Raw genomic sequence first — 15,296 nt, 5'->3', positions numbered from 1 at the left:
AAAAATATTGACTAAAAGGTTTCATAATTATATTTTTAAAAGTCCCCAGAAGATAATTTTCGAATTATAGTAATTCTTTTCTCGGCCCTACCTGCGACTTTTGCTTCTGCTTGCATACCTGTCCATAGAGCCCAGTGATAGATCTGAAATGTTATTATAATGTGTACACCCAAGTACACATTTGATATAGACAAGGACACACTCTAGTTTGTACACGCAGTAGGACAAAACAAGCCTTGTCCTTAGACCAGTTACGTAATCAGAAAGATACATTTACACATTGTCGCGAGAACAGACAAGATGACTCACGCAAGAACACAGACAATTTTTTTAAAAATTTATTTCTCTTCACGGTCTGTGCGAAAAATTCAAACGTAAATATGACACTGACTGACCTTTGAACCTTCGCCTAAAAAAAAAAAGGCATTTTTACCTGACAACGCTCGATCATTAACAGAAAGACAACCAGGATCAACATCAATGAAAACTGTAATACTTAAAAGACAAACATTTGGTAGTTTTGACTGGCTGCCAGTGACTTGAGAAAGAGGAATTCTATGGCCTAAATTCTAAACTGGTTGAATGATGTACAAAGTGTACACACCGAGGAATGTGTGATACTCTCCCTTTCTATACAATGAAAGATACCTGGAATGTGAAGGATAAAGAGGGGTGATGGAGACTTTTCAATAACCGCATTGACAGTAAACAGACAATCAAAAGTGTCAAACACAAAACACTTTCTTTAAGTGTTCGGAACATTAGTATATTCTTCAATCACCTAGACTGGGTTCATACATTGCCTAAATTATGTTCTTTAATCACCTAGACTGCGTTTGTAAATTGCCTAAATTATGTTCTTAAATCACCTAGACTGGGTTCATACATTGCCTAAATTATGTTCTTTAATCACCTAGACTGGGTTCATACATTGCCTAAATTATGTTTTTAAATGACCTAGACTGGGTTCATACATTGCCTAAATTATGTTCTTAAATCACCTAGACAGGGTTCGTAAATTGCTTAAATTATGTTCTTTAATCACCTAAACTGGGTTCATACATTGCCTAAATTATGTTCTTTAATCACCTAGACTGGGTTCATACATTGCCTAAATTATGTTCTTAAATCACCTAGACTGGGTTCGTAAATTGCCTAAATTATGTTCTTTAATCACCTAGACTGGGTTCGTACATTGCTTAAATTATGTTCTTCAATCACCTAGACTGGGCTCGTAAATTGCATAAATATGTTCTTAAATCACCTAGACTGGGTTCGTAACTTGCCTAAATTATGTTCTTTAATCACCTAGACTGGATTCAGACATTGCCTAAATTATGTTCTTCAATCACCTAGACTGGGCTCGTAAATTGCCTAAATATGTTCTTCAATCACCTAGACTGGGTTCATACATTGCCTAAATTATGTTCTTTAATCACCTAGACTGGGTTCATACATTGCCTAAATTATGTTCTTAAATCACATAGACTGGGTTCATACATTGCCTAAATTATGTTCTTTAATCACCTAGACTGGGTTCATACATTGCCTAAATTATGTTCTTTAATCACCTAGACTGGGTTCTTACATTGCCTAAATTATGTTCTTAAATCACATAGACTGGGTTCATACATTGCCTAAATTATGTTCTTTAATCACCTAGACTGGGTTCATACATTGCCTAAATTATGTTCTTTAATCACCTAGACTGGGTTCATACATTGCCTAAATTATGTTCTTCAATCACCATTTAAGCAATTTGCGAACCCAGTCTAGGTGATTGAAGAACATAATTTAGGCAAGTTACGAACCCAGTTCTTCTTCCCTAACCCTAACCCTAAATTATGTTCTTCAATCACCTAGACTGGGTTCGTAAATTGCCTAAATTATGTTCATCAATCACCTAGACTGGGTTCATACATTGCCTAAATTATGTTCTTAAATCACCTAGACTGGGTTCGTAACTTGCCTAAATTATGTTCTTCAATCACCTAGACTGGGTTCGCAAATTGCTTAAATTATGTTTTTCAATCACAAAGACTGGGTCAGAGAATGTTCTTCAATTGGCCAGATTACGTTATTAATTGACCTGGACAGTTATAAACCAAATATGTCACAGAGAGACAGCGATCTACAATTAGTTGCATGTTTGTATCGGGCCTATGTTGATTTTGGTTTTCGTTGAGTAAAGCTTGAAAAAAAACAACCACCTGGTTTATCCAAGCCTACCAACAAGCTAACAGTTCACACTGAGGTCCTTCAGGACAAGTAAGAGTGGACACTGTTTATTTAGTCTAGCGTCTAGGAACATTAATGAGATTTTAACAACCGTAAAGAGTAACTAGAGAAACAATGTGAATTGTCTCCCTTTGATGTATTTAGTCCATTGCTCTAACAGGGGAACTGAATAGAAAAGGGAAGTAAAAAAGAAAATACAGTATTTATATTCTAACAATTGTTTTCTTAATCCCTTCCCTGCGTGTTAACATAAAACTTGAAACTCTGATGAGTTATTTTAGCATGACAAAAATGTCTCTTTCGACTAAATGAAAATAACAGATTATTAAGCAAGAGGACCAATTAAACTCCAGCCTAATAGATTTGCACTCCAATAGTCTTAGTGCCTTAGTCTGGCAGCAGAAACTGTAGTCATAAAGAACTATTGGTTCTATTTTCCCCAAAGGAAGCTTAATCCCAATGCTCCGCTATTTTTAAGATACAGCTAGCGAGAAAAAGAAAGGAAAACAATATAAAGAAATGTGGTGGCAAAAATAAAATCTAAAGGGAAAAAAAAGAAGAACAAGGGAGATATTTGGGAAACAAAATGGACAAAAATAATGTCCAGGATATGAAATGAAAAGACAGTTGTTACCAACTAAAAATACAGATGATTGTTTGGCCACACTAGAAAGCGCTAAGAAATGTGACACTAAAGTGATGGCAAGACAAACAAAATGCATGCTTTATAAACGACTTCATTGACCAATACTTCCGCATTCTCAACACCGGATAGACCAAAGAGTTTGCTAGGTGTGGATCATTCTAAACACCGGATAGACCAAAGAGTTTGCTAGGTGTGGATCATTCTAAACATCGGATAGACCAAAGAGTTTGCTAGGTGTGGATCATTCTAAACACCGGATAGACCAAAGAGTTTGCTAGGTGTGGATCATTCTAAACATCGGATAGACCAAAGAGTTTGCTAGGTGTGGATCATTCTAAACACCGGATAGACCAAAGAGTTTGCTAGGTGTGGATCATTCTAAACATCGGATAGACCAAAGAGTTTGCTAGGTGTGGATCATTCTCAACATCGGATAGACCAAAGAGTTTGCTAGGTGTGGATCATTCTAAACACCGGATAGACCAAAGAGTTTGCTAGGTGTGGATCATTCTAAACACCGGATAGACCAAAGAGTTTGCTAGGTGTGGGGGGGGGGGGGGGGGGGGGACGGAATTAAGTGACTGATTTTTGCTTTCATTTTGTTTATTTTAGGTGACATTTTAATACTAAATCATCACTTACCACAGCACAGCCGAGGGGGTTTTGAGTTAAAAACCCTCTACCAGGGGGTTTTGAGATTTAAAAAAAAACCCTATCAGGGGGTTTTGAGATACAAATCCCTCTACCGGGGGGGTTTGAGTTTAAAACCCCCTACCAGGGGCTTTGAGTTTAAAACCTCCTACAAGGGGTTTTGAGTTTTAAACCCCCTACCAGAGGTTTTTGCAGTTAAATCCCCCTCTTCTATAAAACAAAACAAAAAAAAATGCAACAATCCCCAAATTCCAACAGCACAGTTTAGGAAGATTTTGATTTTAAAACCCCCTCCAAAATTTACGATAAACCCCCTCTTCAATATAAAAAAAGCAAATTACACATTCAAAATTCTATGAGCGTAGCAAAAGGAGTTTTGAGTTTAACCCCCCCCCCCCTCCAGTTGGGGTTTGAAGCTAAAAAGTACCTCTTCAATATAAAAAAAAGCAAATTACACTCTATAAAATCTATGAGCGTAGCCAAAGGGGTTTTCAGTTGATGGCTTTTCTTTAAAGTTTAAAACCCCTCCAGATGGTTTTGAGTTTAAAATTCCCCTACAGAGCGTTTAGAGTTGAAAACCTCTCTCTTCGATATTATTTTAAAGCAAACTACAGTCACCACATTCTATGATCGTAGCTAAATGGGGTTTTGAATTAAAAACAAAACAAAAAAACTCCAGAGATTTCTTAGTTTAAAACCCCTCAACAGCTGAATTGACGAAAAAACTTTCCTTTTCGATATAAAATCTAAAGCGAAATACAGGCATGTAATTCCAAGAGCGTAGTCAAGAAAGGTTATAAATTTCTACCAGTGGCTTGGGCTCCATTAATAAAGTGTGAATAGTCTTCTGCCGAAATTGAAAAACATTAAATGTGGCTCAACAAAGATGACTAAGACAGATTTTAGGAGTCAGTCATAGAGATCGGGTCTAAATCAAAGAAATCATATGCCGAACTGGGAGTCGAATCCTTAGTGAGGTTGTGACAGAGCGTCGCATGAGGTTTTGCGGGACATGTTCTCCGACAAAATGAATTACGCAAAATAAGAGTTGCGAAACAGCTTATCGGAAAATGCGCCGAACGGCGCGAGAGGGTCTAAGTTAGTAAGAATAGCACATTAGGTTTTTGAAATAAAATTTTTTAATAGCAAGATAATGCACTGTAGATACCTCAGAATATGCATTTTGTTGGCTTTCAATACCAGAAATAGTGCTCGGCGGCGGGGCTTAGCCCCGCGCTGGGGGAGCGCTGCGAGCTCCCCCAGACCCCTTTGCTGACAAGGGCGGGGAGTCTACAATAAACAATAAACGTCTTCCGAAAGGGTCTGAATGTAATAAAGATTAATTATGTACACACACACACACATATCTAATTTTTTTCCGCGGGGGGAAAGGGGGGGGCGGGGGAATTCCCCCAACCCCCCCCCCCGAAAAAAATCCTGGCTACGCCCATGATATGACGATATGATGTTTGAGTTTTGGTCTGGAATGGATTGGTTCTGATACGAAACTCAAGAGTAATGGTCAAGTATTTAGATTGTAGAGAAACAATTTTTTGAATCTGTAAGGGCCGCAAAGATCATTCCAAGTTTTGTTATTGTGGACTTACCTATTGTTTTTTTTTTTTAGTTTTGTGATTATAGACTAACTAAAAAGTTATCCCAAGTTTTACGATGAAAGATAATTTAGATCTATATAAAATATTTATGATAAAATAAGGGAACTACTCAAGAAACCAACAATTCTCTTCAAGATTCACTAGACCGAATGTCAATTTCACGGGGCCACACTTGACATACTGACATTTTGTTTAGACGTTGAAGCCATGGAAAATAAATAAGCAAAGCAAAACAAAACAAAAAATATTCAAATTCATGAATACCAAAAGGAAATGCGATCTGGCGCGTGACGTCACATACATCTAAAAACCAGGAAGCAGGAGAGGTACTGAGCGTCTGTGCCTCTAATCCTTCACATACGATTCCAACCTCCACCCCTAACCCTTTCTTTTTTTTTGTGCTCCTTCCAGCCAAGATGTATGAATGAGAGGCGGGATCCGAGAGCCAGAGAGGTTTCAAGGAGAAGGTGATTTGTATTAGCGCTTGATTCCATGCGGCTCTTTGTGCCAGCCCCGGGAATCGATCGCCGGGACGAGTTTGGTGAATGAACCGAGTAGAAAGACTTGGGTCGATACTCGCTGTTTACATGTTATGTAGGCTTATAATCTTTAATAGATGGTGGGGTGCTATTGGAACGGCCATGGCCAGCGCTGGGTCAATGCACAAGTCAATTGGGTCAATTCTGTTTCACGTGTTTCCAGACGTAACGTATGTCCAAAGTTTAGAACTCACAGTTGTTCAAATTACCCGCTATCGCTGACATCAACTCACCAAGGTCGTCTAAGCAGATAAAAACTGTCAATGTCATCTAAGATGTCACCTACAGCCAAGCAATTTCATATAAATGTCAAGTAATGTCATATTTTGTTGGCGGATGGCACTTTACATTGCAAAGAAACCAGTTGTTTACACTATACAGAGTTGGTTTTCCTGTACATTAAATACAGACAAGTCAATAATGTGATGGTAAAGAAAGAAGACAATGCTCAGATTACACCAACGAGTGCAAGAGAGAAATCGAAAAAGTAGCCAAAGCAAGCCGAAATGAGTTAATGAGCCAAGATACAGGAGGCGAATAGGATGAATACTCCTAATGGTATTCATTTCCACTCGGTGTGTCTTGAAAGCCGTACCTATCAAGGACGTCGATTTGGTCAGATAGTCAAGACATGTCTGATTCAATGAAATGTATAATTAAAAACAACATAACAAATGTGTGATACAATGCTAGGCATAAGTTGGCTAATACATAATAACAATATACATAAAACAGGATATTGGGGATTATCAAGTAATCTCCTCTTTGCTTTTAATCAAGTTTTAAAATACGGTTTACATTCTTTAAGCAATAAAATAAATATTTAAAGAAAGACAAAGAAGAGCACGCAATGTGGAGAAATGTCAGGGAGATGTACGGTTACCTAATGAAACACGTAAGAAATAGGGACATGTAGAGAGTATTGAAATAAACAGGAAAATAAAATAATAATGTCAAGGGCGCCATATTGAAAGATCACTATTGTCAACTACATAATACAAACAATTTTGTGATGCGAGCGAAATAGATTACATTTTATAGTGCCCAAAAAGTGCATAGCTTATCAGTACTTCTCTACACAAGCTACACAACCACAAGCTAGCTTTAGATGGGAATATCAAATAGGTTTCCACCAGATAAACGCATTATATCGCCAATATTTCAATCTGTTCGTTTTTTTTTTAAAGCCAAACTTAAGCTTCTGTAATCCAAGTCTTAGGGTAGAATATGAACGATTTCAAACACAAATCAAACGACCAGCAGAATACTGCTGCGGACTTAATATGGCGGACAAATGAAAGAAAATCTCTACGATTGCGGCTTTGTAAAACTAAAGGCGTGTGATTGAGTATGGCACTAAACCTGCCAACTACTGATCAAACCCTTCTAAATAATTAACAGCTTTATCGTTTCCAACATTAACAAGAATCCAATTATTGAAATGAAATAATGAGCAGAGACCTTCACCTTTACCGGTTCGAATATTGAACGAATGTCTGAGAGACATGTAAGACCACATTTAATTCTATTCAGCGCAAACAAACAAAAATCAACAACAACGAAATGCCAGCTTTAAAACTTCAGAATCTTTTCATAAGGTGATATTCAATGTTTACAGTCGAGTTCCAGCGCAGAATGAGTTCAAGAATGAGTTCACGAAGAGGAAAAACTTGGCCATGAGCAAAAGCAACAACAATGACATCACCATAAACAAAAACACCATGAACGACTTTTCATCACCTGATTTTTTTCCCCACAGCTCCTTTTCAAATATAAACATACCTAAAACGTTGGGTGCACTAGCTGCCAGCATAATTTGTTTCCAACCATCATTCCAGCTTGCTTAGGAGTACGTTCTAGTTTTTCGTTTTTTTTAAAAAAAAGTCCATGAAATATTGAAAAAAAAAAAAAAAAAAAAAAAGTCCAGCAATATACCATGTACTTACCGCAAGCCGTTCAGCCAAGCTCTCAGTATATCCATAGCGTGCAAGAAATATAAACACACAGTTCAACGTTCGTTAAATGTCAATTGACCAGCGAAGACTTAGTCCCTCCAAATAAAAAAAAAATCTAGTCTTTGGTTCCGGTCAAACATTCAGGACTTTTCAAACTCAGGCTACAAGTGATCAGCTAGTAGAAGTCTAGGTATAAATATAACTTTGTGAGATGAAGCTAATAAATAATATAGACACTGCTTATTTTAGCGGGTTACAGGCACTACTAGTACTGGAAGATTGTTCTCAAAACAAAATCAATATCTATGATTAAATCAGCAGACGATGAAGTTAAGGAGGAATCAGAAATGTTTAAAATATACCATTTGTATATACCAAATATTTCAACAAAACATTCAAAACAGAAGTAAGTGACAAAGTCTAGATGTTCATTCATAAATACAACAGCAAGGAATAGCAATGATTTAAAAAAAAGACTCTAGAAGTCTAGTATTCTCTCGAGAGATAATCTTCTAGTGATGTCGTTTTAAAACGGGATTGTTTCTACACTACCCTCAGTGACATTCGGCACGTTAGCGCTTTTGTGTAAATACAAAACATGAAACGGCAGAAAGTAGAAGATTGACGACATAGGCGTGGGAATAGTGAAGAAAAGAGAGATGCCCACCAGAATAGCAGCCCTTGACTGCTCTTTAGTTCTCTTCACTTTCTTCACTAGTTTCACTATAGGACTTTCTGGTGCTATTGGAACACTCAAGCTCGTCCACTTCAATGGGTTACTTATTATGTATCTAGAACACTATCAAGGGTGGTGCAGTATAATACAACCGTAACATTCCGTAATGCGAGTTATAGTTGTAACTGTTTAAAAAAGTGACCTTTTGCACACACACACACACACATCAATTTCTATTTCTCTGAGCACAAAGATCGATATCCTTATCTTAATGACAATAAAACAAACGTCTTGTAATGTAATTATAATCTAACCAACTAAGATTAATTATTACTCCGCCAATTCTCTCTGAAAGACCTAATCATCCTTTGGTGTTTTTATCAAGACATGATCTCCCTTTGTTTTAACGTAATGAAAACCAGGTACGACACTAGACCTACACTATAACCTACTGCTAAAAACCAGGCACGACACTGCACTTACACTATAACCTACTACTAAAAACCAGGTACGACGCTGCACCTACACTATAACCTACTGCTAAAAACCAGGTACGACACTGCACCTACACTATAACCTACTGCTAAAAACCAGGTACGACACTGCACTTACACTATAACCTACTACTAAAAACCAGGCACGACACTGCACTTACACTATAACCTACTGCTAAAAACCAGGCACGACACTGCACTTACACTATAACCTACTACTAAAAACCAGGCACGACACTGCACTTACACTATAACCTACTACTAAAAACCAGGTACGACACTGCACTTACACTATAACCTACTACTAAAAACCAGGCACGACACTGCACTTACACTATAACCTACTACTAAAAACCAGGTACGACACTGCACTTACACTATAACCTACTGCTAAAAACCAGGTACGACACTGCACTTACACTATAACCTACTGCTAAAAACCAGGCATGACACTGCACTTACACTATAACCTACTACTAAAAACCAGGTACGACACTGCACTTACACTATAACCTACTGCTAAAAACCAGGCACGACACTGCACTACACTATAACCTACTACTAAAAACCAGGCACGACACTGCACTTACACTATAACCTACTACTAAAAACCAGGCACGACACTGCACTTACACTATAACCTACTACTAAAAACCAGGCACGACACTGCACTTACACTATAACCTACTACTAAAAACCAGGCACGACACTGCACTTACACTATAACCTACTACTAAAAACCACGTACGACACTGCACTTACACTATAACCTACTACTAAAAACCAGGCACGACAATGCACTTACACTATAACCTACTACTAAAAACCAGGCACGACACTGCACTTACACTATAACCTACTACTAAAAACCAGGCACGACACTGCACCTACACTATAACCTACTACTAAAAACCAGGCACGATACTGCACTTACACTATAACCTACTACTAAAAACCAGGCACGACACTGCACTTTCACTATAACCTACTACTAAAAACCAGGCACGATACTGCACTTACACTATAACTTCTACTAAAAACCAGGCACGATACTGCACTTACACTATAACCTCTACTAAAAACCAGGCACGACACTGCACTTACACTATAACCTACTACTAAAAACCAGGCACGACACTGCACTTACACTATAACCTACTACTAAAAACCAGGCACGACACTGCACTTACACTATAACCTACTACTAAAAACCAGGCACGACACTGCACTTACACTATAACCTACTACTAAAAACCACGTACGACACTGCACTTACACTATAACCTACTACTAAAAACCAGGCACGACAATGCACTTACACTATAACCTACTACTAAAAACCAGGCACGACACTGCACTTACACTATAACCTACTACTAAAAACCAGGCACGACACTGCACCTACACTATAACCTACTACTAAAAACCAGGCACGATACTGCACTTACACTATAACCTACTACTAAAAACCAGGCACGACACTGCACTTTCACTATAACCTACTACTAAAAACCAGGCACGATACTGCACTTACACTATAACTTCTACTAAAAAACAGGCACGATACTGCACTTACACTATAACCTCTACTAAAAACCACGTACGACACTGCACTTCACTATAACCTACTGCTAAAAACCAGGTACGTGTAAGAGTTGTATTAGTTTGATACATCCAGAGACAAATTCAAAGATTAGTATTACATTTTAAACCTAAGCGGTGAGAGAGCTGTTTGCTACAATATACTTGGCTGCCTGGTCGTGCGGTTTGTACGCTGGACTGTCGTTCAGATTTATCGATGGTCCCGGGTTCAAACCCTGCCCGCTCCCATCCCCCGTCGTCTTGCGGGAGGTTTGGACTAGGAAGTAATTATCTTCAACTCTGAAGGAACATCCGAAACATGTAAAATATTTTACAAACTATAGAAACCTCCCACCATCTAGCCTACTACTGGATCTAAGTGTTGGTGTCACAGATGCCATTATAGATTTATTTGTATATTTCACATTTAAAAGCTTATGTGTAAATAGAAATATAAACCCTTGACTGAGCCTCAGGAATTACCCCACAAATCTAGATCCTTGACAGCGCCTCAGGTTTTACCCGAGACGTAATTACGATGTTGCAAATCTATTGGTTGATTTGTAAATAAATAAAGACATTTTAGCGCCAGAGAATTGACGAGAGTAGAAAGAACGCGAGTCGATGAAAGAATTTCCTAGTAGACAGTCACGTTTTCTAAGAGCTCTGATTTAAAGCCTTTGTAATATTACTTGTGCTTGTTGATCTGTAATTTGTACATAAGCTGTACTTACGTTTCATATTTAAATAAAGTTCCAGAGTTGTATTTTAACAAAGAATCTTTTATTGTGAATCCTAGATGGTCATTTATTCAACTATTTTAATTCAAGTGAAATCCCCGGCACCACAACGCACGTTGTGACATCTGGCACTCCGACTAATACAAGTTTATGGACAACTTTTAACGAAATTTATTCAAGATCTAGGACCAATTTCTAAACTCTTCAAAGGAACTTCATTCTTATTTAACGAAGGACAGAATTTCTGTGTTTAACAGGTCAGTTGGTTATCGATAATTCTTTTATAAAGATTTTCGTTAGAGTTACGTCTAACTCACGAAATCTATTATTATATGTAATTAGCAAAAGGAATAAGACCAATATACATAATAACTGGCATTATAAAAAGACCAGTAAAGCAAATAACTGGCAATATAAAAGACCAGTAAAGCAAATAACTGGCAATATAAAAGACCAGTAAAGCAAATAACTGGCATTATAGTCATTATAAAGAAGACCAGTAAATAATCATTTGTCTGGCACAAAGTAAACAGAAGACCAGATTTAACCAACTGTTAAACCAGAAAAAAAAGTACTCGGCTCAGCAATATTTTATTAACCTGATACGGTTGAATACGTCTACACTTCCTACAACGACTCCAGTAGTACTTCTACTGTAAAACAAAGTTCTACTTCATAGCCAGTTACGGCATTACTAACATTGATTTGTTATATTCAAAACGTTACTATATTTCTACATTCCAAGTTGGTATATTTTTCAACATGTCTCCAAAGACAAGAACACAAAGATGGTTAGAATTATTTGACATAGCTAAAGAAAAACAAGTACCTAAACCAGATGAATGGGTTCATCGACAGGAAGAAAAAGAATATCAAACAAAGATACGTCAAGAAGATAAAGAAGCAGAAAAACAAAGAGAATATTAAACAAAGGAACATTGTAACATGACTTTAACAACAGACATAATAGGTGAAGCCATAGCTTTAGCAGAAAAACTCAATATTCCTTCGCATGAACGAGAAAGATGGTTTGATAATAAATTAGCTGAGATAGACAGAGAAGATAACAAAAGACGGCAAGAAGAACTAAAACGAGAATTATTAAAATTGAAAAATACCGAATTCAAAGCTGAACAAAAGAATGATGCAACATTAACAAGAATATACCAGAAAGCTCAATTAAGAGAGCGTACAGCATATCTCGAAGATGGATTTCTCAAGAAGACTTCTTTTCACAAGTGCAATGTAATTGAACAAATATATGTACCAGAGAAGTACAGAAATCAAATAATCAAAGCAAAGCATGAATTTTATGACACCAAACATATGAGTGTAACAAGTACTAAGAAGAGAATTGCCAAAGAATATTATTGGCCTAGCTTGACCAAAGATGTCAAGAAATACATTAATAATTGTTCACATTGTCAACATGATTATTGTGAGAAGAAACAAACTCAAAAGAAAAGCAACATAACTAAAACAAAGAACAAAGAAGACTACAAAGCCAGAATTGACAACAATGAATCTATGCATCATGACTCAAGTAAATCTACAGGGACATCACTGCCTACTACATGTCCATCCCTACCCACTACATGTCCATCCCTACCTGACAATACAAGCCCATCCCTACCAAGTACTTTCCCATCCCTAACCACTGATGATGACTTCATACATCAAGACTTGAACAAGACTGCATCTGCATCATTATCTACCAATACTATGGTATTCATTGAAAATTCTTGCTACAATCAAGACAAGTCTCAAGAACCAGAAGCAGAAACTAAAGAAACTTATACTCAATCAACTTTGGCTATACCAGAAAAAAGAAAAACTATGCAACTTGACTAACACTCATACAAATATTCCTCATTTGAAAGAATGTGAGTCAACTCAAGAAGCCAATACAACCATGAACATTGGAAGTCAAAGAATATTACATGAACACATGAAATCAAGATATTTTGCTCAAGGAGATCAAGTCAATTTACTGTTACCAGATTGGAGTAACAAGCTATTCTACAAATGGCAAGGTCCATTTACCATCACCAGAAAGATTTCCAACCTGCTTTATGAAATCAATGTCAACAAGGTTACCAGAGTATTTCATGTTCATATGTTTGAACATTACCATGAAACAGATAATGAAGACATCAAAGCAGAAGTTGATAATTTTACAAGCTTAGCAACTATTCCTGAGGAAGAAGAAGAAACGTCATCAACACCCATTCCTGAGATAAATGTTTCATTACCAGCATCAAATCAAATTGACATTCCAAAGGTCATCACTCTGGATGATATATCAACATCAAATCAATTTGACATTCCCAAGGTCATCACTATGGATGACATAGCATTACAGAAAGTGAAGGACACTAAAGTGTTTACAGACCATGCAGATTTCTTTACCAGTGTTTCTGATACATTTTCAGTCCTGCAATTTGAAAGCAACTCAGAGAGCAACAACATTGACAACACCAAGTTTCATCCTCCGTCCACTCAAAGGGCAACTTTTCTTCAGAAAGGAACAAATGAACTTCTTCAACATTGCTGTATTGACCGATTGAACTCAGACATGTTCAGTCATTGCTCTATTGAACATTCTAATGCAAAGCATTCTGCTACCATTGTTCTACAGCGTCAAAGTTCATCAACCAGAAAATTGAGTTTTGGTTTCGGACAGTTCTTATTTTCACCAAACTCAAACGCGGTTCAATCAGACATTATCTGTGAGATCAATATGACATGGAGACAACAGCTTCATAAACTGAAAGACCTTTTCTTCAAGTTTAGAAAACGCGTACACACATCCATGACGGCAACTCAGAAGGGTTCTGAACTTCACACTTACATTTTATATATGTACTATACCATATTTAGTGTCACTTGATCCATTATCATTCATACTCGTCAAGGAAGAACATTATCCAGTTATATTAAATTAATTAATTAATTTGTCTACTCATTTTTCACAGGAGTTCTATATCAGATTATGTTACATTTTTTTCAGCACCAAGCAACCCACTGAGGAAGGTCACTCATTCAAGATACTTTGTTTATTATGTTTCAGCATCTTTGCATATGACATGCATCAGACATTTTAATTTTTAAATCATGAGCATTTTATTTCAGGTATTTTATTTCAGGTATATTATTATTGCATATATCCTATTATAATAGTACAGATACATGACTTATAATTGAAATTCTTCATTGCTTCACACATATTAAGATTTGTATTACATTTAGTATCATTATTCAGAAGATTGTCATGTATACATCAATTTTTTCTATGTCAATTTTTCATATGCAATATATTTTTCCATATACACATTTTCACATTAGTACTAACCAAATGAGTTATAATGTCATAATTATTTTTTATATTTCAAAATGATGACATTTTAGATGTATTATTTTAACGCATTTCTATTACCATACAAATGCTAAATGGAGGGGGGGGGTAATATGTCACAGATGCCATTATAGATTTATTTGTATATTTCACATTTAAAAGCTTATGTGTAAATAGAAATATAAACCCTTGACTGAGCCTCAGGAATTACCCCACAAATCTAGATCCTTGACAGCGCCTCAGGTTTTACCCGAGACGTAATTACGATGTTGCAAATCTATTGGTTGATTTGAAAATAAATAAAGACATTTTAGCGCCAGAGAATTGACGAGAGTAGAAAGAACGCGAGTCGATGAAAGAATTTCCTAGTAGACAGTCACGTTTTCTAAGAGCTCTGATTTAAAGCCTTTGTAATATTACTAGTGCTTGTTGATCTGTAATTTGTACATAAGCTGTACTTACGTTTCATATTTAAATAAAGTTCCAGAGTTGTTTTTTAACAAAGAATCTTTTATTGTGAATCCTAGATCGTCATTTATTCAACTATTTTAATTCAAGTGAAATCCCCGGCACCACAACACACGTTGTGACAGTTGGCCTGTACTTGCTAGAAGATCTTAAGCATTGAAGCTGTGGACTTTACAGGTCTGGTCTTCAAACACCTTCATGCACTTCACTAGACTCTCACACACACAGACTCCAGAGATGAGCACAATGCGAGGCCCTTCTGTTGCTTTAGCCAAGTGGCATTTGTAACATTCTTGCCCAAACTCAAAGATCAAACCTAGCAGCAAAATCAATTCCC

General features: G+C 36.8%; 1 protein-coding gene across 6 annotated transcripts in view; it reads right to left on the bottom strand.

The window, feature by feature from the left end:
* The window catches only part of LOC106057267 (uncharacterized), a 119,196-nt gene that overhangs the window by 25,693 nt on the left and 78,207 nt on the right, over positions 1-15,296 (bottom strand). Inside the window, exon 1 of one of the 6 annotated variants that reach the window (XM_013214450.2) lies at positions 7,637-8,100. The exons of 3 other annotated variants lie outside the window; for them this stretch is intronic. In XM_013214450.2, the coding sequence (XP_013069904.2) occupies positions 7,637-7,671 (35 nt within the window). In that variant the 5' untranslated portion in view covers positions 7,672-8,100. Of the gene's footprint in view, positions 1-91; positions 307-433; positions 578-7,636; positions 8,101-15,296 lie in introns of those variants that run through there. 2 more of the 6 variants (XM_013214468.2, XM_013214392.2) reach the window with 2 other exon arrangements.

Source organism: Biomphalaria glabrata, chromosome 2, assembly GCF_947242115.1.
Source record: "Biomphalaria glabrata chromosome 2, xgBioGlab47.1, whole genome shotgun sequence".
In the NCBI taxonomy this organism is placed as follows: Eukaryota; Metazoa; Mollusca; class Gastropoda; family Planorbidae; genus Biomphalaria; species Biomphalaria glabrata.
This window is presented reverse-complemented; position numbering and strand designations above follow the sequence as displayed.